The sequence below is a fragment of the Culicoides brevitarsis genome, chromosome 3, assembly GCF_036172545.1.
Source record: "Culicoides brevitarsis isolate CSIRO-B50_1 chromosome 3, AGI_CSIRO_Cbre_v1, whole genome shotgun sequence".
NCBI classification, from domain to species: Eukaryota; Metazoa; Arthropoda; class Insecta; order Diptera; family Ceratopogonidae; genus Culicoides; species Culicoides brevitarsis.
In genome coordinates, this window is record NC_087087.1 from 11,843,844 (window position 1) to 11,869,451 (window position 25,608).

Sequence of the window (25,608 nt, forward strand, 5' to 3'; positions counted from 1 at the left end):
TAAATGAAATGTAATGAAAGTTTTATGACCAACACTATCAAGTTCATCACCCGATGAGAGTTGCCCATAAAAAAAAATCATACAAACTTGATTGAAGCCCATTTACTCTTCTTCGTTCGCGTTGAAGAAAATGTTGGAGAAAAAAAAATTAATAATTTTGTTCCATGGATAGAATTTATGGTTTCCTTATGTTTTGTACGATGTGGCTTTAATCGAAAATTTCTCGCAGTTCCCTGACCTTTTCGTGCAATTTATTCAAATAAATTGAACTTGTTTGTTTTTCTAGCTACTAAATTCAGCTAGAGATTGCCCGTGAGCGACGACAACAAGTGATGATGACGATAAAAACACTTTCTTACAAAAAAAAAACAGGTGAAGTGGACAAAAAAAAGTATTTATTGCTAATTTAGTTTTAAAAGGCATGACGCAAAATACACAAAAGATCTTTTGTTCGTTTATTGATCGGAGATTCTTTTCAGTCGGACAGAAAAGATTGATAAATTGTATGTTTTCCTCGATTTGCTAATTGAGGTCTGCCATACGATAAAAAGAAGCAAAAAAAAAAAGAATGAGAAAAAATTGATAGAAAGAGTTATTAATGATTAAGAAGCAAGCGTAGGAAATGAAAGATATATTTCCTATGATAGTTAAGCGATTGAGAAAAAAAGAAGAGCAACAACGGCTGTTTATCCTCTTTTTTTGTGAGAAAAAAATAAATAAGTAATCTTACCTTCGTTTCAGTTGAGTTTCAGTAAACAACTTAAAAAAAATTCTTTGGAACGATAAAAAATTATTTTTATTTAATATCATGAAAAATTTAACATTTATTTTAAATATTTTTTTTATATAAAAAAATCGATTTTCTTTGATTTTTTTTTTCTTGACACAATTCAATTAATTTTTTTTTTCAAAATTTCAGTCAATTTTGTTTCCACATCTGATTTTTTTTTAATTTATTTTTTTTTTCTGAAGAATAAGAAAATTTTTTATGACACGTTGTTTAAAAAAAATATTTTTTATTTTTTAAAAAAAAGTCAAGAATGGAATTTTTTACTTAATTTCGCTAAAAAAAAGTATTTTTTAAACTGTCGTGCTTGACCATATCACGCACTTTTTGGCTCTGTCTACACTTGCGAGCACCGGAAAATGTGGATGCCAACTAACGGCAGTGATGGAAGAACTGCGAATGAAAAAGCCCCCGGACCTCGGGGTTGAGAAAAGTTTTTGATTTTATAATTTAAAGCAAAGCAGTTTTTTTGAAGGATTTAGAATTAATTTAAATTTTTTAGAATTTTTTTTTATTAAATCTTAATTTTTTGATTATTTAAACAAAAAAAATTGTATTTCATCAATTTTTGGTTAAATTAAAAAAAAAATAAGATTTCTTTAATCTTTTTTTAACTTAAACCAAAAATTGATTTTTTACTAATTTTAGTCAAAAAAATTAGATTTAATTAAAAATTCTGTAAAATAAAATTACTTCTAAGAATTTATAGCATTTGGCTAAAAATATCAAAAAATACTTACGAATGATCCTTCAACGTCGTCTCCAGCGTTCCATTTACATTCCAAACGTAAACATTCCCATCAGCGCCCCCTGCTGCGATTTTCGAGCCATCTGGGCTGAAACAAACCCTCGCCCAATCACATCCTACCTTGAAATTATCGTGGCTATACGTCGTAATTATCTGATTGCGACGCAAATCGAGTAGTTTAATAGTATCGTCGCGCGTACAGCACAACAAATATTTATAGTCCTTCGAGAGGTCCAGTGATGTAATTTTCCCATTTAACACAATGTCGTTCGCGGAACAGTCTGTCCGCGTATCCCAAAATCTAATCTTCTTATCAAAATGCCCTGAGATTATTGTGGAGCCCGATCCATCGGTGATGACGAGATCATTGCAACTAGACCCAGCAAACTTTGTTTCGATGCCTTGTTAAGAGTAAAAAGTTTAGTTTTTACGATTTAGAAAGAAAAAAAGGCAAAGAACCTACATGCTTTGTTACGCAAATCCCACACTTTTAACGTGCGATCATGACTGCCAGTGACAACTTTTGATGGTTCTCCCATAAATTTTGCTGCCATAACTTTCCCACTGTGACCTGTCAGCGTATGCTACGAAAGAGAACGGAATAATGATCAGCAAAGATGCAGCTAGTAAACAAACGATAGTCATAAAAAAAAGAGAGTAATAAAGCACATTTTTTCAATTAAAGGCCAAAAAGACAAAAGAAAAAGGAAGTAAAATGCTACGAGACAACGAGGAAAGAGAAAGACGTCGAGTTCAACGACCATAACTGTGTCTTTTCACGTAACTTTTTTTTTTGTTGTTTAATAGTCGAGCAAATAACAGACAAAGGGACTGCCATGTATCATAAATCAATTGCAGCCCATAAAAAGTCTACTCTAACAAGTACTATCATTTTTTATGAAGCATTACATAACAAACATTCCGTAGCTCTCTGTCTTCTTCCTAAATCTGCATGTTTTTTGCGAAATGTTATTAGACTACAAACACAAAAAGACACAACACACATACACAGAGGAACACAGAGAAAATAATCATTCCATTCTTGTTGTTCTTGTTAATATTGTACATTGTTTTGTTTCGCGAAAAAATAACGCGAAAAAAAATCGAAGCAATAAAAGGTACACAAAAGGAGTCACTTGCACCGTTTTTCTATTTAAATTGTTTTCTCGTAGGTGTTTCTCTATACTACATTTTTTTTTTCGTTACATCGTTTGTTCTTTTCTACTTTCTTAAACTCAACTTCCCTAAACCAACACAGAACAATCCAAAACTGTAATAATAATGAAAAGATTTCACTTCTAGATTCCAAAAAATACAAAAAAAAAAGTTTTTTTTTGCTCTATATTAATAAAAAATGAAAGAGTAACTACCTAGTAGTATTTGTTAAACAACAATAAAATATGCAGTTCCTTGCTTGTTTCTGCCATTTATTGCTTAGTTCTTACGTGAATTGTTTCGTGCTTGCTTTCCCATTATGTGAGAAAAAATGCGATAAAACAATGTCAATGACATTGCGTCCTTTGAAGGGCTAAACGTTGCTTGATCGGTTAATTAATTTATGTTTACGTTAAGAAACTTAATTTTTGACAATTGAGATTCATTTGATGAATTAAATTTTGATAGCTTTGATAAATTTCACATTCATAGTTGCTTTGTAAATTATGACTAGAACGTTAAAACATATTCGTTGCGAGATACTGAGCTGGTTAAATTGTCAATGTAAGATTTCCTTTTTTTATCCTAAACAAGGATGTTTTACATCAAAATTAACCTATCGCGAATGGCATAATTGGTCTAGAGACAGGACGCGAACAAATAAAAATTTTTGGGACGAAATTAAATGACGACATTAAGGATGTTACGTATGGGGGTGTTTTTGTCGATTCCTATTTCTTGTAGTTCGGATGCCAGGTCGCCTATCAGCAGGTGACAATCCCACAGACCATAGTGAATCAATGTGAGATTCCTTAAACCTTCCTTAAGGTTGTAGTTCTTCCACCGTTTTCAATCTTTCTGTCAAGTATTCCGGAAGCAAATCATTTTTGGCTTTGTCTATCAGTTTCAGTGTATTAAAATAAACTCTTTGCTTCATGTCAAGTAATTCAGTTTCTTTAAGCATGGTCTCCATATTGGTATATACATAGATCCTTAAAAAGGATTGCTCCCAGTGCTTTTATTGCATGTCCTTTGGATAGCCTTCATGTCATCTTCTTTCATTAGCATCATTATCGTACTTCAGTAATCAAAGAATTCAGCTTCTTTTCCAAATGGAGAACTTTGATTGTCTTTACAAATACTTTCTGTAGTTACTTTGTGTCATCAAGATAGGTCAACACTTTCTTTAAGAATATTTTGTTGTTGATGTTAGGTCCATCTTGCGAGGATTTGGGTAAAATATACTATTAAACATTCACATTTATTGCACTTTTAACATAATTCAAAGCGGTTCTTTTAAATTCTTCAACACTATCTCAGTCTGTTTTATATTGCTTTGACATTTCATTGAAAATTCTTTCATCTCTTAGCTTAGTTTAATATTGAAAGTACAAGTATTTGACTGACATGGAAAGTATCGTTGATCTGCCTCTTTGTTTGAATTTAAATCCTGAAAATTAAGAATTTGTTAGGCGAGTTATGTAAAATAAAATTCAAAGCTTCACATTTGTTCTATACTGCTAATTCCTTCCATATTTACACCGCAACTCCCTTTAGGTCAAACACACCTGATTTTAATTTTTCACGTCTCTTAATGATGATACAACTACGATCAGTCAGCAATAATGAAGTAATCACTAACAACATTTTTAACACCTCTGAATGCACTTTTGTCTTGTCTTGTCTGCGTCTACATCTGTCTTAGGCGAGCGCAAAAAAAAACGACTAATTGAGGGCAGGCACGGTAATCTATAATAATAATAATAATAACTCTCTCTATCTTTTGACTTTGCTCGCTATTTAAAAAGATTTAAATGTTGTTAGAGCATTAACATTCTCATTATCTCGCTTAACTGACGTCTTGACATTGTTTTTTCGCAAAAACGCACAGCACAGAGCAAAAAGGGGTTCAGTTCACATCGTTTCTCTCTCGATGTGTTTTTTTTTCTCGCTTCTTTTGTCTGGATTAATTTTTCTGTGCGAGAACAAAAGGCAATCTAGGTGCTTTTTTTCGTGTCGATTCGATTCGATCCGAACTTCAAAGAAATGCTCGATGGAAAAAAAATAGGTTGAATGAAGCAGTTTATGAAGCACTCTAACGGATGCATTGTAACTTTTGACCTAATAATCGAATATAACGCACGATGCATAACTTCGACGTAAACGATTTATTTACAGTCAGTTAGTCAATTGGCGAGATACAGAGTATGATTAACTCAATTACGTTCAACAAAATCTACTGTTTTTACAACTGCGTGCTTGTATCTTTCTAACGAGCGCGCAAAAATTATGTTTACCTAGATAACATATCGGTTTCATTGTATGCGCAGTTGTGCAGGTATTTTATTTTGAAGAATTGGCGTTTGGATTAAGAGATTTGTGGTGATTTTAGGTCAAGTTGCGTGATATTAACCGATGTTTGATCTTCGGATATCAAGTTTAAGGTTAATTTGATGGTTTATTAAGTATTTTGATGCCACTTTTAGTCACTTATTGATCCTCTTTTGAACTATAGCTTTAAATTTTTGTAGTTTTTGTTTCTTTCGAGTACTAGTTTCTCATTAATTTGCAGTTTTTGAGCTATTTTGAGTTATTTTTCATCATTTTGATGATTTTTAGTCTCTTTCATTATCAAAAAATGTAATTTTCCTGAATTTTTAGTCTCTTAGAAGTACTTTTAGTTCTTAGAGATTTTTTTCACATCACTTTATTTAAAATTTGTTCAATTAAAATCAATTCTTTTAATGTTTTTGGATTAAATTTTATACTTTTGATACATCGCCAATGTCAATATTTCATGGAAAAAAATATGACATGAGTTTTTTTTTATGGTGTTGTATTAGTTAGGCCTAGAGTAATCGAAAAACCCCAAATTTAAAGATCTGGAATAAACTTTTGAGATTTTTGAAATTTTTAGTGGACTTTGGGGTTTTTAAGTACCTCTTTGGCATACCCAACCAAGGTCAAAGTGCATACAAATACTGAAGTTCAGTCCAGATTTTTAAATTAAGGTTTTTTCGACTACTTTGAGCCTAATTAACACCAAACCATTAAAAATTTCTCATGCCATATTTTTTTCGATGAAATAGGGTTGAAGATGTTTCACTAAATTTTTCAACATTTTTAAGTTTTTTAACCATTTTTCATGAACTCATTGAATATTTTTTGTCAAATTTCTTAAATTTTTTCAGTAATTTTAACTTTTTTAGACACTTTTAATGAATTTTTCGATTTTTAAATCCCATTAAGTCACTTTTTTGTAAATTTCTGCTCCATTAACTCTATTTTCCAGACAACTTCCTTCTTTTCACTCAATTTCTCCTCGACAAAAGGCATCTCCCGCAGCTCGTTAATTGCATTAGTGTCATAATCATAAATTTCGGATTGCCTGTAATTCATCTCCGTGATCGCGTAACATTTCATTAAATAGCCAGTCACATATTTATAGAAAAAAAAATTGCAACGTAACAACAACAGCAAAACAGTTAACAAACCATATAAATGATAATAATTATGACAGTCATATCATTTTCAAGCCATTTGTTTGCCCATGTTTAGCTTCGAATCTACTGGAATTTCCGCGAATACTTGCAGTTTTGCACACATGATTGATAGAATTATTTAAAGCTCGCTGCTTGTCATGCACTTGCTCCCATTTTTTACCTTTTTTTTTATCGTCCAACTGACTGAATAAATAGAGTAAAGTAACGAATAGGCTCACCTCGGGGATTATCCATTAAAATATTACGTCGGTCGTAGCGCGATCCATGATTAGCAACTTTTATGCGGTTAATGATCCACCCACCTCGTTGGTCAGTCTTTTCTCATAATTCATGTCTTGTCTTGTTAAACATCATGTTTAAATTTATTCACAAGAAAAAAAAACAACAAAAATTCTTGTTTTTTTTTTGATTCTTGTAAGAATAATAAGAATTTGTAAGGTTTCCCCTTTTTTTAATTTTTTTTTGTGAGTTGGAATATTTCGCAAAACTAAAAAATAATCGTTGGTTAGTACAAATACAGAAATAAGCGAAGGTTTCTATGATTCTACTGTCTGAAATAAATGAAGATGAACATATAATTATGATCGAAATGATTTCCTATCCATGATATCTGATACAAAGACAGTTAAAATTTTAACAAATCTTTGAATTCTTTTTTTTTAAATAATTTTTTTTTATTTTTTTTTTTTAGATCTGCTAACTTTTATGCCAAAACTGGAGTTTGTGAATTGTCGGATATGGATCGTGTGACATTAGCTGGAACGAGTTCGTTTGCCCCCAGTGAAGGTAAAATTTATTTTTTTTTATTTTTAATTAAAAAAATATAATAAATAAAATTAAAAAAATAATTAAAAATAAGAAATAATTAAATATTGGATTTTTGAGTAATTTTTGAATAAGAAAATTTAAAATCCAAATTTTAAAAATCAAAAATAAAATTAATATTATTAATTTTTAAGAAAAATTAATAAATTTTTAATAAAAATTTAAGAAAAATTAATAAATTTTTAATAAAAATTTCAAATTTTATGCAGTTTAGTCAAATTTTAAGTAAGTTAATAATATTTTGAATTAAAAATTGTGTTCAAAAATTATTTTTTCACTTAAAAATGCTTTAAAATTTTATATTTTCTTATTTTTAATAAATTTTTGGCATATTTATTAAAAGATTGTGTCAATAATTTTAAGAATTTTACACAAACTCGTATAAATTTTGTAAAAAAATCATTTTTTTCAAACCAACAACTATTTGAAAAACTAAGATTTTTAATTAAAATTCTAAAATTATAATGAATTTTTGGAATGTTAATTTAAAATTTTAGCTTAGTTGTTCTATTTTAACATAAAATGGCTCAATTTATTTAAATTTTTAGTAAAAATATTCCAAAAAATCCAAAAATTGATAAAAATTACATTATTTTGTATTAAAGAACAAAATTTTATTCAAATTTGATACATTTTGATAATAAACTCATCAAATTTTGTATCAAATTGTATCATTTTCGATCAAAAAATATATTTTTCTTTCAAAAATTAATAAAATCTTAAAATTTTTAACAGTTTTTGAATAAAAAAGTATAAATTTCGATAAAAATTGAAAGAATTTGACAGAAAATGTTAAAATTTTGTATCAAATTGAATCAAGTTTGACTAAAAAATCAAATTTTTAACCCAGAAATCGCAAAAAAATTAGGTTTTCGCATTATTTTTGGGTAATTTTCTATCAAAATTGCTTCTTAAAATGTAAAATTCACTCAAAAACTAAATTTTTAATTCTTAGTTTGCTGAAAATCAAATTTTTTTTAAATTTTGTATCCGAATTAACTGTCAAAATTACCTCTAAAAACGTAAAATCCAATAAAAATTAATTTTTTCCTATTTTTTTCTTCATCAGGTGTCGACTACTTGGAAAACAACTGCGCCGAAGAGCCCCGCAAACTATGCGAATTCAAACGTTTGGACGGCAAAATCTTAAAAACTGTCGATTCCGTGTACCAAGAAATCGGTAGCGTTGACGAATGTCGCGACTTATGTTTGAATTCTCCATACAAGTAAGCTTCTTTTCGTTTTTTTAATCCGATTTTCTTCTTAATTTAACATTTTTTTTCGCAGATGCCGTTCTTACGACTACGGAGACACCGGCGAGATGGTTTGTCGTTTGTCTCATCATGCTCGTGCTACTTTACTCGAAGTCTCGGAACCTTACTTGGATGTCCCGGAAGCCTCAACTTACGAATTGTCCTCATGTTACAACGTCACGATCGAGTGCAAACCCACGGAAATGGTCACAAAATTCAAAACTTCGCGTTTGTTCAACGGAAAAGTCTATGCCAAGGGCTCGCCCAACTCGTGTTCACTTAATGTCGATAATTCGCTCGAATTTAGCTTGCACATGGGCTACAACGACCTCGAATGTAATATTCGTCAAACGGGACTTGGGATGTACATCAATGACGTCGTTATTCAGCATCATAACACGATTGTGACGAGCGCCGATTTGGGATTAGCCGTGACCTGTCAGTTCGATTTGACAAATATCACGGTAACGAATGACCATGATATGGGCGTTTTTGGTGACTTGGAGCCGGCACTGTATGAAGATGTTGTGGTCGATGCCCCGAATGTCGTGATGAAGATTACGAACCGCGATGGCAGCGAAATGATGCAAAGTGCCTCGGTCGGAGATGCGTTGGCGTTGCGTTTCCAAATTATGGATCCAAATTCGCCGTATGAGATTTTCGTGCGGGAACTTGTGGCACTAGATGGCGCTGACAGTGGGGAAATTACGTTAATTGACTCGCGAGGATGCCCCACGGATCAGTTTATTATGGGACCAATTTATAAGAGCAATGCACGGGATGACTCGAAAATTTTGTTGTCGCATTTTGATGCTTTTAAATTCCCGTCGTCGGAACAAGTGCAGTTCAGGGCTTTGGTAACGCCGTGCATGCCAACATGTGAGCCGGTGCAATGCGACCAAAATGACATCACGGAGGGATTGAAGTCGATTGTTTCGTATGGAAGAAGGCGTAGATCTGCTGATAATGGAACAGGTGAGTTGTGGTTGAATTTTTAATTTTTCAATAATTTTTTGAGAGAAAAATTAGTTTTTTTTTTTGAGAAAAAGTTTAATTTTTTAAAAATTTTAAGTAAAAAATAATTGTTTGAGTAAAAATTTGGTTTTTCGAGGTTTTTTAAAATTTAAATAATTTTTTCATTAAGGCCGCTCCAAATTTTTTTCTATGTTTTTGTCCCCTGCCCCATTTCAAAAGCCGAAAATCCAATGGGGCAAAATAAAAAAAAAAGTTAAAAATTTCATCAAAATTGACCATTTTTTGTAAAAATTTGGTTTTTCGAGGTTTTTTAAAATTTAAATAATTTTTTCATTAAAGACTTAAAAAAATTAATTTTAAATTTATTAAAATAAAATAATTTATATTAAAATAATTTATTAAATTTATTTAAAATAATTAAATTCATTAATTTAAAATATTTTTTTAACGTTTTAAATAAAAATTCATTCTTAAATATTCCAAAGAATTTTGTTATAGGTAAATTATTTTTTTTAATAAAATTTTATTTCTTGGCCAAAGTTTGTATCTTTTTAAAGAAATTCGCAAAATAATTGAAATTTTTAAAAATGTAAATCAATTTGTTTAAGGAATTATTTTATTCAAATTCATCAGAAAATTCTAAAAAAATTCTTATAAAATTTAATTTTTTTCCAAAACATAATTAATTTCAAATATTTTTAAATTTATGAATTTATTTTTTAAATTTATTAAAATTTTAGTTGAAATTTTATTTTTTATTTATAATTAATTTTTTTTTTTGCATTAATTTTGTTCATTTTTTAAATATTGTTAAATTAAATCAATTTTGAGCCAATTTTATTCAAATTTGCTCCGGATTTTAAAATTATTTACAAATTTTCTTTAAAAATTTAATTTTTTGTATGAAAAATTTTTATTTTTGAGTAAAAATATAATTTTTTTGTCAAAGTTTGTTATTTGATAAAATTAAATTATTTTATATTTACAAAAAAAAAAAAAAAAAATACCCAAATTTTCTCATTTTTTTTTTTTTGAAAAATTTGGCTTTTATGTCTAAAGACTCCTTTAAAAAAATATTTTTACTAAAAAAAATTAATATTTATTCAAAATTCATTAAATTTTGCTAAGAATTTTATTTAAAATAAATATTTTGTCCTAAAATTTACTTTAATTTAATAAAACTTGACAATTTTTTATAAATTATTTAAAGAAATTTGTCAATTTTGTACCTATTTTATCAATTTTATTTAAATTTCATTCAATTTTTAAAATATATTTGTCATTTTTTGATAAATATCGATAAAATATTATTTAAACCTCAAAAATTCTCCTCAAACAAATTCTTTTTTTCACAAAATTCTCCCCTTCACGTTCATACAAACACAAAAAGAGGGGAAATCCCACAAAATTCGAATATCTCGCTAAACCAAAAACTCCCTACGCTCACTATATAACCACTTTTTCTCGTACATTCATGACTCTATCGACATCGCTGTGTCCATAGACACGTTCCGTCACACACATTATGATGATATTTTTGTCAGTTTTCTGGCATACGTTTGGTTCATTCTGAAATCACCGTGAATGACAACCTCAATTATACAGCAACTAACTGATAATGTGTGATTTTTTTTTATTTTTTGCTTCCAGACGTCAACATCCGCTCTCGTCGCGAAACCAGCCGCAATCACGAAGACATGTTACTCGTTCAATCGATCAAAATTACGGACAAATTCGGTTTTGAGAAGCAACAAGGCGACTTGGATGTCATGCAACAAGGAGGCACGGTCTTTTTGGCGCCCGACGCAAATAATTTCTGCGTGAATGGATTAGGTGAGGATCGATTTTCATCAATTTTTGAATTTTTTATAATTTTTTTTTGAATTTTAGGTCTCGTTGCATCCGCCGCCATTTTCCTCCTTGCTCAATTAGCGGTAATTGCCATCTGGACCTACATGTATCAGCGTCGCCAGCGGAAACACAGTCACTTTGACGAGACAATTCTCAATGGAACGGTGCCTGGACCCCAGATCGGAGGCAGTCGGACCGACTCCATGTGCAAATTGTACGAAACTGGATATCAAGGACGGGTTTTCTAAAAAAATCATTGCCAGAAAACTTTTTTTGGAAACGGAAAAATTTATGGACTGCCGCAAAAAAAAACTTTTTTTTACATACGAAAAAAATTAGTTATTAGTCAATAACTTTAGTGACTAGTATTTTTCAAATTAATTATTTTAAAAAGAAAAAAAAAATTGGAAAATTCGGCAAAAATGACAGGAAAAGAGGACACACTCGTATTTTTTAGGTCACGTATTTTTTTAGAAGAAAGGACGACTGAAAATAATTTTTTTTCTTTAATATTTATACATAAAATATATGATAAAAAAATATTATTAAATAATAACATATCGAATAAGCATTTAAGTTAAAAAAATCATATTTAAAAAAAAAATAATTTTTAAGAAACTTTTTTTTATAAAATAATCATTATTATTAATTAAATTATCAGCGCGCGTCTCTCGTGTGAATGAACTTTTGAAATGTCAGTGACTTGTGTGTGATTTTTTTGAATGAAAAAAAAAAAAAATATGGACTTTAAACTTAAAAAAAAAAATATTTATCATTATAGTCACTTGTCCTTTTTTCTACCGCATTTAATAATAAATAATACAAATTTTTGGGTGTGTCGCCTTTTTTCGTGTCTTTTTGCACGAAAAAAAATTTAAATTAAAAAATTTTTGAATCCGATAAACAAAAAATTATCGTTTGTCAAGAAGACGTTCAATTTAAATAAATTTATTAATTTAATTAAATTTTTTTACTTGAAGCAATCTTTTATTAATTTTTTTTTAATTACTGAAATAAATTAAGTAATCATAGCCGATAAATTCTATCTTTTAAGATTTTCAAAGCACTTTTTCGAAAAAAAGAAATTTTTTTTTAGCAGAAAATTTAATTGAAAGCACTTTTATTACCTCTTTTTTTATACATGAATGAAAATAAATGTTAAGAAACTCTTCGGTAAAATAAAATAAATAATAAATAAAATTTTGTGTGTTTTATTTTTGTACTCACCCGAAGTCGTTGGTCACTATTTAGGAGGAAGAGAAAAAAAAATTATTATTTTTTTTAAATTAAAATAAAATTATTTTTTTAAATTAATTTAATTTTTTAAAATTTCGTTTGGGTTTTTAATTATTTTTTCAAATATTAATTTAAAAAAAAATAAAGAAAAGTAAATTAAATAAATTTAATTATTCAAATTAAATAAAATAATTTATTAATTTAAATTCATTAAATTATTTTGATTAATTAAATTCACTTATTTAAATTTAATAAATAAATAAACATAATTTTTTTTTTTGCAAAATTTAAAAAATTGAAAAAAAATATATTTTTTATAAAGAAATAAATTTTATATTCAATTAAAATTTAATAAAAAATTTTTTTTTTTTAACAAAACAAAAAAAAAAATAAATAAATTTAAAATAAATTAAATAAAAATTATTTTTTTTAAATAAAAATTTAAATTTTAGATGCTTTTTTTTTTAAAAAAAAAATTAAAAATTTAATTTTTTTTTTAAATAAATTTTCAAATTTTTTAATTTAATTCAAAAAAATTTAAAAAAATTTTAAATTTTTTTTTGTTTTAAAAAAATAAAATTTTTACAAAAAATTTTTCCTAAAAATAAAAAATAAAAAAACTAAAAATTTTAATTTTTATAATTTTTAATTAAAAATTTTGAAAAAATTTTTTTTTGAATAATTAAATAAAAATTATTTCTTTTATAAAAATTATTTAAAAATTAAAAAAAAAAATTTTACAAAGAAATAATTTTTAAATTAAATTTTTTAATTAATTTAATTTAATTTTTTAAAAAAATAATTTTAAAATTTAATTTATTTAATTTTTTAGCGAAAAATAATTTTAAAAATTTATAATTTAAATTTCTTGTATAATCAAATTTTTTTTTAATTTAATTTTTTAGCAAATTCAGAAAAAACTCACCTCAAAGTCCATATTCGACTAGCATAATCGTTCGACGTGCCAATAATCATGGTACCTGTCGAGTCAAAATCTACACTATTTACTCCCGCGTTGCACCCAACGAGAGTTCCCTTTGGATCGCACATTCCCTTGCTCACATCCCACAGCTTTACCTTGCGATCAGCACCTCCCGTGGCGACTATTTGCTCAATTGGGTTCCAACGCACGGCATTTACTTCGCCATCGTGCGAATCGAACTTCATTTGAACGCCATTGGGCAAGGCATCGATATAAATGGCGTCAATGCCGCGCGTAAAAAGTTCCCCAATGCTGCCGCGATCCTGAATTACGGGACTATTGGAGCGTCGGGAACCGTCACGGGCGGCATCTTCGAGTTCGCGTCGCATGCGTTCCGACATTTTACTGAAAAAATATTTTTTTCGGTTAAAAAATTGAATTTTTTTCGAAAAAAAAATGACTCACCGTATAAAACTTTCATTCTCGTCGTTCATTTTTTCCGCCATTTGTTTCTGGATTTGCCCAATTTTCTCGACGAGCACTCGGTTGTCGTCCTGCGCCTTCCGGAGCTTCTCCTCGTTCGACGCAAATGCAAGTTGCAAGGCAGTATGTTCGTCCCGCAGGCAAGTATTCAAGTTTTTCAGCTCCTGGATGCTCGACGTGAGCATCTGGACTTCCGCACGCAACTTTTGGTTCAGCGATTTTTGGTCTGCCAGCGTCGCATCTTTGTCCGCGATGACTTTTAGCAGTTCCTGCACGCGTTTATTCAAGTCAATTATTTGTTGCGAGTGCTCTCCTTTGCGTTTATGCAGTTCCGTGAGCTCTTCCTGCTGTGCGAGCAATTTTTTCTCCAAATTTTGCACTCTGGCATTGTCCAAGGAGCTGTCGCGCGACCCATGCAACGATCCCCGCGCTCCCTGACGAATTTTCTCATTTTCCACGACAAGACGGAGATTTTCCGCACTCAGCTGGCTGTTCGAGTCGAAGAGACGATTATCTAAGGAGCGGAATTTGCGTGAAATATGTTTGCGCGAAACAAAGGAAATTCGTGAAAAAAGAAACTTACTGCACTGGATTAACGCGTTGAAGCTCGATGATTCGGTCCGGTTGCGGTCCCGTAAACGATCAACTATTAAATTTCGCCATTTTTTGTCATTTGGGTTCATAATTTGCGATTAAAATTTCGATTTTTTGTTGTTTTTGACGGCGTTTTTCCTACGGCGATTCGCGAGTCTTTTGTTGTTGTTTGTTTACGGTGACGTCTCGCGTTTGACAGCGCAGTGACAGCTGATTTTTATTTGAATTTTTGCAAGAGTCGAAAACCGTTAATCATTAAGAAAAATTTAAAATTCGCGAAATAGAAGAAATTTTTAATTTTTTAAATTAAAATTTAATGAAATAGTAAGAAAAATCTTGTTGAGTAATAAAAAATTAAAATTTCAATGATTATTTTGAGAAAACTTAAGATTTAGTGAAATTTCAACAAAAAATTAAATTTTGTAATATTGTTAAAAATTTTCAGATAAATAAATAAATGTGTTGTTTAAAATCAAAAAAAAAAAATGTGAAAAGATAGAAAAAAAAATATTTATGTGAAAATTAATTTTAAAAAAATACATAGGTTTTAAAATTCAATATTTGAAAAAAAATTAAATAAAATTTACTATTGTTTAATTAAATCAAAAAAAAATTTATAAAAAAATTATTTATTATTTTTAAATTTTTAATTAAAATAAAATTAATTAATATATTAAAACAATTAATTAATTAGGCGAATAAACATAATATATCCATTTTTTGTCTTTTTCGGATTTTGTCGAAAAAAATTAATTTTTCAAAAAAATAAAATAAATGAATAATGACGTTTTTATTAAAAAAATTAAAAATTTTTATAAAAAAATTACTAAAATTTTCTTTTATTAAAATTTTTTTTTTGAAAAAAAAAATTATTAATTTTCAATTTAATAAAATTATATAAAAAAAAAAATAAATGTAAGTTAAATTTTTATTAAAAAATTAGTTAATTTTAAAAAAAAATATAATAAAAAAAAAATTATTAAAAAAATTATTTTTAAATTATTAATTAAAATAAAATTAATTAAAATATTAAAACAATTAATTAATTAATTAAAATAATAAAAAAATAGTTTTCTTCAAAAATTATTATTAAAATTATTGAATTGATGTAACTTAAATTATTTGATGATTTTAACCATAAAAAAACTTTCATTCAATGTTTTTTTTTTAACTTTAGATCTTTAAAAAAAATTAGTTATTAAATATTGTCAATTAAATAAAGTCTAAAATAAAATTATTAATATTGAATAAAAAATTCTTAAAAAAAAAACGAATTTCATATGAAATTTGATTAAAAAATATAACATCATAATTTAGTTTAAATTTATTTATTAATTAATTTTTTTTTATTATGAATATTTTTATTTTATTATTTTTTATAATAATAAATTATAAATAATTTTAATTAAAATTTCTTAAATAAAATTTATTTGACAATTTTTGCAATTTCATCAAAATTTTATAAAAAAAATTATTCAAATAATAATTTTTAAAATTTTTATATAAATTTCTATAAAATATTAAATTTTTACGTAAATTTTGTTACTGAAGCCATTTTTCATTAATTTAAAAATAAAAACACAAATTAAATTTTACTTTATTTATCAAAAAATTAATTTATTTTACATATTCACTGTACACAAATCTCCATATTTTACTAATTTTGAGGTTACATTTTCTCATTATTTATTATTTTAATTATTTAATTAAATACATCAGGAAACAAAACCACAAAAATAATGTAAAAATGAATATAATAAAGTTAAAAAATAACAAAATCAACAAGTTTGAGCAGTTGCTATCTATCTAGAAATTATTATTAATTTATTTTTGAATTTTTTTCTTAAAAAAATAATTTTTATAAAAATATTTATTTAAATATTTATTTAATAAATAATAAAAAAATATTATTTTTAATTATTTTTTTAAGAAAAAATGGGGATTTTTTTAAAAAGGAATTTAATACGGTATACTATTCGTCCTGCTTTTTTTTATTTAATTCTAATTAAAGGCACTAAATTTATTTTTTTATTTATTTAATTCTAATGCAGTCAACTACATGTTTATTTTATTTAAAGTCTTGATTAAAAAAGTTTTTTTTTTATTTTAATTATTATTTACGTATTTAAATGAAATAAGTAAAAAAATATTTATTTAAAGTAAATAAATTACGAATATCGCTTTTATTTTCCATTTTAAATAAAATATAAATTAAAACATATTTTTTATATAAATACACATTACAAATAATAATTATATTTAATTTAAAAAAAAAGTCCCCGATTTTCCTAATTAACTTTCTTCGCGATGAATGAGGCGGTCGCTTTGAGCTGCGCTGCCGCTTTTGACGACTCCAAGGCGAGAAGTTTTTGTTGCACCGCAACTGCTTGTTGTTTCTTGTAGTTTTGTACGTAAAAGTTCATGAAGAGCACGAAGAAGATCGAGGCGTTGAGCAACAAGAGTCCCGTGAGGAAGCGCGGGAATTCGCATTCGACAGACAAGGCACGAATACAGTGGATGATGCAGAGAATGAATTGAGCCTGAAAAGAAAAAAAAAATAAAATATAAAAAAATTTAAAAAAAAGTAAAAAAGTTAAAAAAAATATTTAAAAAAATTTAAAATTAAAAAAAAAAAATTTTAGTAAAAAAAAAATAAATTTTGAAAAAAAAAATAATTTTAGTAAAAAAAATAATTTTTATAAAAAATATAATTTAAAAATTAAGAAAAAAAATAATTAAAATGTTTTTGAAGAAAAAAAATAAAATTTTTGTTAAAAAAATTTGTAAACAAAAATTAAAAAAAAAATAATTGAAAACAAATTATTTTATTGTAAAGAAAAAAAAAATAAAATTAAAAAAAAATTAGATCAAGGACAAATTTCTTGAAAAAACAATGTCACGTTTAGTAATTTCTTCCGAAATCGACGTTTTAAGTTCAAAGTTAGTGATTTCCAAGAAAAATCCAAACTTTTGCGAAATCATTAGACGGCGCGCAGCTACATGCAAGTGTTAACCTACTAAAAGTCGTTTTCGACGTTAATAACATGTTCAAGTAGAATCTAAATATTTTTTCTGTCGGCGATTCGATTGCAACACATGTGCATTTTAGTACAAGACAAGCAAGAAAAAATACGAAAAAACATGTTTCTTGTTATTTAACGTCGAATCTTTTATTATTTTTTTGCACAACTATGCACTAGACATTTAAAGTTTTGCTTTTCAATGTTCAATGTGAAACGTTGCTAAATGCTTTTGGTAGCTTCAAAGTAACTTTTCTGTGTTTTTAAGTTCAAATGTGAGGCAAGACCGGCGCGCTGCAGTAGAAATAACAATAAATTTTTGTTTTGTGTGTGCGAGCGAGGGGCAAATTGCAAGTTATGTGCACTCAAGTGAAACTTTGCTAAGTTCACGTTCAAATTTAAGTGGATGAAGTGAAGCTTAACCAATGAGTGACGGTATTTGTGGTTTGTTTAGAATTTTTTTTTCAAGTAATTAATTTTTTTAATGAATTAAAATGTGAAAATTTTTTTATTAAATAATATTATGATTAATATTTATCATTAATTAATAAAATACTTTATAAAATTTTAATTTTAATATTTTTTTGAAGGACTTTGAAAAAAATTATTTATTGGCATGTTACTGAGCAACATTATAAAGAAAAATATTTTATGAGAAAAACGGACGTTATTTAATATTAAATTATAAAATTATTTTTTTTATTAAAAATTTATTTAAAATAAATAAATTAAAATTTGGTAAAAATGTGAAGAAATAATTTTAAATTTTAAATAAATTAATATAAAATATAAATAAATATTAATAATAATATAAATAAATTAAATTAATTAAAATTAATATTTAATTACAAATTATTTTTTTTTATTTATTTGAATTAACTTTTTAATCTAATATTAATATTAATCTATTATTGTAAAAATTTAGCAAAAAAATATAAATTTAATTTTATTATATTTAAGAAATAAATTAAAAAAATAAATTTAATAGAAGATTTTTTTTAAATTTGATAAAATTTTTAAATATTTTTTAAAAAATAATAATTTAACTTAAAAGCGATTTTGATTTTTCTTTTATAAAATTTATTATTTTTCCTGAAAATTGTTAAAAAAAATTCATTCAAAAAATAAAAAAGAGATTGCAAAATATTTATTAAGAGCTTTAATTTGTTAAAAATAAAAATTAAATAATTAAAGATTTTTTTTTTTTTGCAAAAAAAAATAAAATAAAATAAATGAATAATAACCAATACTTAATAGAATTCATTAAAATTTACATTTTTGTGAAAAAAAATAAAATATGTTTAACTTTAAATTAATTTGATGATGATGATAAAATAAAATAAAAATTGAAGAAAATAAATTTAATAAAATTAATTTATTTTTTTAATTTTAATAAAATAATCTAATTTAAATAAAAAATAATTTATTTTAAATTCAAATGAAAAAAAAAATATAAATTTTATTTTATTAAAAATAAATTTAGTAGAAATTTTTTTCAGAATCAGATAAAATTTTTAAAGGATTAAAAAAAATAATAATTTTAATTAAAATGTTTTTTTTCAATTAATTAAAATTGCTAAAATTCAAAAATAAAGTTTATTTAAAAAATTATAACTAAATATAAAGAAATTGTAAAATATGTATTTAGTTAGAGCCTTAATTTGTTAAAAATTAAAACAAAAATTAAAAAAATAAATATTCAATGAGCAATAGGTATTTCAAAAAAGTTATTGAAATTTTCATTATTATAAAAACAATCAAATATAAAATAAATTTAAAAAATTAAATAAAATATTTAAAATTGACTATTAATTATTAACTATTAACTATTAATTAAATTAGTAAAAATTAATTATTTTTTTTTTAAATAAAAATTAATAAAACGATCTAATTTAAATAAAAAAATAATTCAATTCAAATTAAAAAAAAAAATAGTTAAAAATTATTTCGAGAATTTATTAAAAAATACAAAATTGTCGATTTTTTTTAAATTACCATGAATAATATTTTTTTAATTTAATAAAAAAAAATTCTTGATCAATGTTTTAAAACAAACCGCGTTCATTTGTACTTAACAAGCCATTCTAAAACATTTTTTGTTCAAGTTCTTTTGACTCATTAATGCACACCAACAAATCGCTCTAATGATCAAGAATTATGTCTGTATCGCAAAATGATGCGATTAGAATACACATGACCTAGTTATTGCTATGATTTAATGCCCATGTGTGCCAGATCGATGCGTTCTGAATCGTGATTGTCTATAAAATGCCTTTTTAATGATCAATTGCTCGATTCTTCTTCTTCATTGAATTCCGAACCGAAAGAAATCAAAAGTTACGGAAAATTCCTAAAACGCATAAAAAATTAAGATTTATTCACCTCTCGGTTTCGATTGAAAATCCAGTTTTTCAACTACCGCAAATTCAAACGCATTCGTTAAATATTGTTTCCGATTTCCGTAAAAGTAGGTTAAAGTATAGCTGTGTGGAAGTAAACTTGCAACTTGAGTGCAGGCAATGCACTCTCGAGCATCGTTGCTGCATTTGTCATATTTCAAGTTTACTTCTATTGCGCCACACACGAGTAACTGTAAGGTGTGTGGCGAACGTTCATTAGCTTCACGAAACTAGTTTTCCTCGAGTTTAGAACTAAATGCTGTTTTTACTGCCGTTTCTTGTTGAATTTGCGATTTTTTTTTATAAAATTAAAAAAAAATTACTGGATATTAAATTTTAATTGGCGAACACTTTTTGATTAAGTTATTTCGTCATAAAAATTTATGCGCGATAATTTTAATGGAACGGCGATAATCGACTTTAGTTCCGTTTTCCCTGCGTAATTTTCTTCGCGCGGGATAATAATTTTTCGCACGCACCAAACACGTCAAGGTCGACCAGCAACTTTTAGTTTCGTTTTATTTTATTGGGTCAACGTCTTGTCTTGGTTTATCTCGAGCACATGGTATTACGTAAAAAATGTAAACTTGGATCGTATGCATAAAAGTCACTTGAAACCTGTTTTTTTGTTAGATTTGTGATTGTTTTTGCAAAAAAAAATAAAATTTATTGCAGAGATACTTACAATTTGGAGTTCAGTCATATATTTTTTCCACCACAAGAATTTTTGGTATTGTGGACCCATGGCAGATAACATGTAGTAGAAGTACATTAGAACATGCACAAAGTTGTTTAAGATGTTGGGGAATGTGGCGTTGCCTCCTGTTGATGGATTAAAAAAATTAAATGAGTAAAAAAATTTTTTAAAAAATTATTTTTGATGACTTAAGAATTTTAGTTTAAAAATTAAAAAAAAAAAATAAAATTTAATTTAATTTTTTTTTATTTATTAATTAATTTTATTTTTTATTATTTATTTAATTTTTGATTTATTAAATAAATTTATTTTAATTATTTATTTAATATTAATATTAATTTATTATTTATTTTTATTATTATTTATTATTTTTTTTAGACAAAAAAATGTGTAGTTTTAAGACGAAAAATTTTAATGAAAGCAAAGGAGAAGAAGATTATTTATTTATTTAATTTAATTTATTTTAAAATTTCATTAAAAATTTAAAATATTTAAGCATTTAGGATTTTTTTAGTTTTTTTATTCAATTTATTAATTTAAATTTATTAGAATACTTTAATTTTTTAATTGTTGAAAATTTTTAATTTTTTTTTTTTTTTTTATAAGAAAAGAATTTTGTTGATTTTTAAATAAAAAAAATACTAAAAATTGGGATTCACAAAAAATGAATTTAAAAAAAATTTAAAAAAATAAATAAAATAATAAAAAATAATTATTTAATTTAAATTAATTTTATAAAATTATTTTAATTAAATTTTAAACTTTTTAATAATTTATTTTTTTAATTAAATAAATTATCTTAATAATTTTTTACATTTAATAATTTTAAATAAATAATTAATTATAAAATATTAAATTAAATTAAATAAATATATAAAAAAAAAAATAATTTTAATAAAAAATTGCCTCAAAAATTGAAACTTTAAAAATTCACGAATTCTTCTGATAAAATTTATTTTTTAAACAAAAACTATTTTTAAAAAATATTAAAAAAAATCTTACCTGGAATGAATTTAACTAAAATCCACGCCTCGAGCGGAGTGAGCGAGTGATGGTACAAATGCAGCCAGGTGATTTGTGACTTTTTCTTTCTCAGCACGAAGAAGATTGTGTCAGCGAATTCGGATAATTTGGAAAAATAATAAACGTAGCACAAGTTGAGCATCTGCAAAAAAAAAACAAGAAAAAAAATGAAAGAAAAACATTTTACGTAATTTTCATTAGAATTACGCGTCGAGACAGGTCAATGACGGAAAATTAATGGAATTTTATAGAAAAATGCTACTTTATTATTAAATGTGGAACGTCACTAAAGTTTTTTTTTGCTACAGTCACTAAAGTTCATCAATGAACCGTAATGTCTCATCACGTAATGTTTACTTTACTCGTAACTTAATTTTTTTTTGCTTGTTGAAAAAGTTTCTTTTGCCAAGTGATTATCGTCTAAGTATTAGACTGATTTTTTTTTCAAGTTCAAAATATTTATTTTTTTGTGTGTTTGTTAAATATTTACTTACTCTTCGCGATAATGGACTATCGGAATAATCGACAGGTTGACATGTGTAGCTGTAGCCTCGGGCCCATCCAGACATCAAGTGCTGTAAAATTTTTGGTTAAAATTAATTAAATTTTTTTAATTATTTGAATTTAAAAAAAATAATTAATAAATTTTATAAATAATTAATTTAATTTATTTTAAAATTATTAATTTATTTTTAAAAAATTCTTCGAATTAATTTTTTTTTAAATTGTTTAAAAATTAATTTTTAAGATTTTTTGTAGACGAAATTAAATAAAAATTAAAAAAAAATATGTTTAAAAAAATAATAAAATCATTTAGTAATTATAAAAAATAAATAAATGATAAAAAAAATAAATAATATTAAAAAAAAAATATTTTGAATTTTTTTTCCAAAAAGTTATCATATTGACCTAGATTTTAAGATTTAGATTTTTTTAATAATTTTAATTTTTATACAAAATTAAATAATAAAATTTATGCTCTTTTTATTAATATTTAAAAAAAAAACAATATTAAATAACTTCTTTCCTTATTGATCAAGAATTTTTATATTATTGCAAGTAAATTTTGAATAAAAATAAAAACTTTTTGTAAAAAAAATCAAAATTATTTTTTTTCGTTATCATCGTTATCATTTATTGATTGAATTTGATTTAAAATTTTAATTTAAACTTAAATTAAAAAATTAAAATTTAATTTATTTATTACTTATTTTTTTTAATTTTATAAAATTAAATTGTTTGAAGTTTTAAATATTTTTTTTTAAATAAAAATATAATTTAAATATTTTGTATATTAATTCATCAAAATTTTAAATTAAAAATTAAATTAAAAAATTAAATTAAAAATTAAAATTAAATTTTTAATTTGGAGTAAATTAATTAAAATTTAATTTTGATGAATTAACACAAAATATTTAATTTTTTTTTTTAAATAAAAAAAAAATATTTAAAACTTCAAACAATTTAATTTTATAAAATTAAAAAATAAATAATAAAGAAAAAAATTTTTTTAGCAAAAATAAATAAATTTAATAAAAATATTTTAAAAATTAACTCACCTCATAGAACATGTAGGCACTGAGGAGCACTTGACCAGCATTATAAACAATAAGAGTATTCTTTAGATTCACTGGCTTTCTGTCTCGCATATACATTGGACCTATAACTAACACCCACGCTAAGTAACTTATCACTAATGTAATTGTTGGAATTGGCGTATCCATCATTGGATAATTTTTTGTTCTTGGATCTGAAAAAAAAAAATTTTTTTTTTTTTAATTAATTCTTAAACTTGAACTTTGACATAAAAAAATATCTAGAGCATTTCCTGATTTTTTTCTTATTATTTATTTACAGCTAATTGAACATTGTCGAAGGATCAACGATCAACCTACATACCTCCGATTTGTTCTTCAATTATCATCCAGTATCTCTCAACTAGTCCCGTGTAATTTTTTGTTGTGTAAAATTCGTCCATGGCATCCCTCACGAAGTCGGTTGCCACGGAGAAATCGGTAAATGTAACATTTTCCATTTTTGTATTTTATTTTATTTTTTTATTTAATTAATTATTTATTCAGTTTTGGCACTTTGTGTCTTTTATCACGTTAAAATTTCACACCTTTGAAACACTATTGCAGATTTTTGTCAGTAGTTATCATAAAAGATGTGACATAATTTTATTTTATTTATTTTTTTATAAAAAATTTTTTTTCGTGTCCTAATTAATAATTTTAAAAAAATATTTTTTTTTATTAATTATTGACTCTTGTAAAGTTATTTGACTAGTCTCCACTTCTCAAGAGCTGAGAAAAAGTTAGACCGAATCGATTGCCGTCAAAGTTGAAACTGATCGTTTTGTTGGAGCACTTTTTGTGATATACCCCATGATATTGCTGCTGCTGCTTTTTTTCGTGTCGTTGTCGAGAATGGACGTCTAGAACGTAGAACGACCGTACACAAAGTTTTCAAAATTGACTGCATGTGATCATGAAATAATGTGTAAAGCAACGGAACGTACCGCGCGACGCGTCCTTGAAGAAAAACTGTAGATGCCCATACACTGAGGTTGTTGTGCTTTGCACGTACCGTAAGTAGCTCTACCCCACTTTTGACGTTTTTTTTTGCTTTTGTACGAAGCACAAAAAAAAAAATAAACAACTTATTAAGGAAGAAATAATTACGTGGCGAACATTGTTGTTATTATTCTCTCGAAAAATCCTTCCTTTTTATGTTTTGCCAGTGTGAAAGTAGAAATAAACACGAAAGACTTGAAAAAAAGCAACGAACCCGAATTATGATTTTTTTTATTTGTTTTATTTTATATTTATTTTTTTTAAATATTTACTTATTTTTTTATTCATTTATTTAAAGTTTAATTAAAAATAAAAATTTATTCAAAAAAAAAAATTAATTATTTATAAATTTAATGAATTAAATAGTTTTAAATTAAATAGTTAAAAAATTTATTTAAAAAAAATTAAATTTCAATAAAAAATAAAAATAAAATTTACTTGTACCCAAAATCTTGAAAATTTTTATTTTTATTAAAAAAAATATAGCTTTTTATTTAAATTTTTTAATTTTTTTAAAAAGTACTTGAACCCAAATTTATATTTTATTATTATTAAAGAAAAAAAATAGTTAATTAAATTAATTTATTTTAAATTTATTAAAATTATTAAATTAAAAACTTTTTTTAAATTTATTAAATGAAAAAAATTATTTATTAAAAAAAAAAATAATAAATTTATTTGAACCCAAATTCTTGATATTTTGATTGAAAAAAATAAAAAAAAAATAAAAAAAAAAATAAATAAATTAAATTAAAATATAAAAAATTAAAAAAAATAAATAAAACAATACAAAATTTTAAATATTTTTTCATTTAAAAAAAAAATCATGAATTTACTTGAATTCTTGATAATATATTTTTATTAAAAAAAATAAATAAATAAATAAAATAAATTTAAAAAAATATTTTTTTTTAAATATAATAAAAATGAATTTACTTGAACCCTAATTTCCGATATTTTTTTTATTTAAAAAATTAAATAAAAATTATACAAATAAAATTAAAACGAAAAAAAGTCATTCGAACTTCGAACCCTAATTTAATATATTTTATTATAAAAAAAAATTAAAATAAAACTAAAAAAAATAAATAAAAAAAACTTGAATTTACGCACGTAAGCAACACTAAAAGGAGGAGGTGTGGTGTCAATATTGATAAATTTATTACATTATAAATTATTGTTTTTAGCGTACTTTAATTTCATTTCGAGCAATAAAGGGCTCAATGCTACATGAAAAAATTGATTTTTTCTGTTAATTTTAAATTATTTCCTTATTTAAAGGAGATCGAGGTCAGAACATCTCCTGCAAACGACCTACCCCGACAGGAATTCGAAAACATGCAAACGGAAAAGAAAATAATGAGAGCAACAGGTTTTTTTTTGCTCGCAATGCAAAAGTAAATCGCAAATAAATCATTTTTATGTTAATTTATATGTTTTTATTTAATTACAATAATAATTTACATTTCGCGCGGTTCATGATCTCTAGACCACTTCTGAACTTAAAAACTGTCTGAAACTGTGTCTGAGACGAAATAAAGAAATAAATCAGGACTAAGAG

The 25,608-nt window shown here is 25.0% G+C and overlaps 3 protein-coding genes across 4 annotated transcripts; 1 reads left to right on the top strand and 2 right to left on the bottom strand.

Moving 5' to 3' along the window:
* Positions 1–855: 855 nt before the first annotated feature.
* LOC134833217 (autophagy-related protein 16-1) lies at positions 856–14,494 on the bottom strand. 2 transcript variants are annotated; one of them, XM_063847461.1, is made up of 7 exons: positions 14,322–14,494; positions 13,721–14,252; positions 13,259–13,660; positions 12,325–12,340; positions 1,999–2,119; positions 1,528–1,936; positions 856–1,180 (listed from the first exon to the last, which is right to left on the bottom strand). In XM_063847461.1, exons 1-7 carry the CDS (start codon positions 14,419–14,421, stop codon positions 1,081–1,083), a joined length of 1,680 nt encoding a protein of 559 aa, XP_063703531.1. In that variant the 5' UTR covers positions 14,422–14,494; the 3' UTR covers positions 856–1,080. The 2 variants fall into 2 exon arrangements, with proteins under 2 accessions (XP_063703531.1, XP_063703529.1); XM_063847459.1 differs by having other exon boundaries at positions 856–1,204.
* On the top strand, positions 10,744–11,345 carry LOC134833302 (uncharacterized). Its single transcript, XM_063847580.1, has 2 exons — positions 10,744–11,079; positions 11,137–11,345. The coding sequence occupies exons 1-2, from the start codon at positions 10,944–10,946 to the stop codon at positions 11,343–11,345; spliced, it is 345 nt and encodes a 114-aa protein (XP_063703650.1). The 5' UTR covers positions 10,744–10,943.
* Positions 14,495–16,476: 1,982 nt separating the features above from the next.
* LOC134834705 (very long chain fatty acid elongase AAEL008004) lies at positions 16,477–23,773 on the bottom strand. Its single transcript, XM_063849453.1, has 6 exons — positions 23,371–23,773; positions 23,031–23,221; positions 21,966–22,046; positions 21,451–21,613; positions 20,437–20,573; positions 16,477–16,872 (listed from the first exon to the last, which is right to left on the bottom strand). The coding sequence occupies exons 1-6, from the start codon at positions 23,504–23,506 to the stop codon at positions 16,621–16,623; spliced, it is 960 nt and encodes a 319-aa protein (XP_063705523.1). The 5' UTR covers positions 23,507–23,773; the 3' UTR covers positions 16,477–16,620.
* Positions 23,774–25,608: the final 1,835 nt, after the last annotated feature.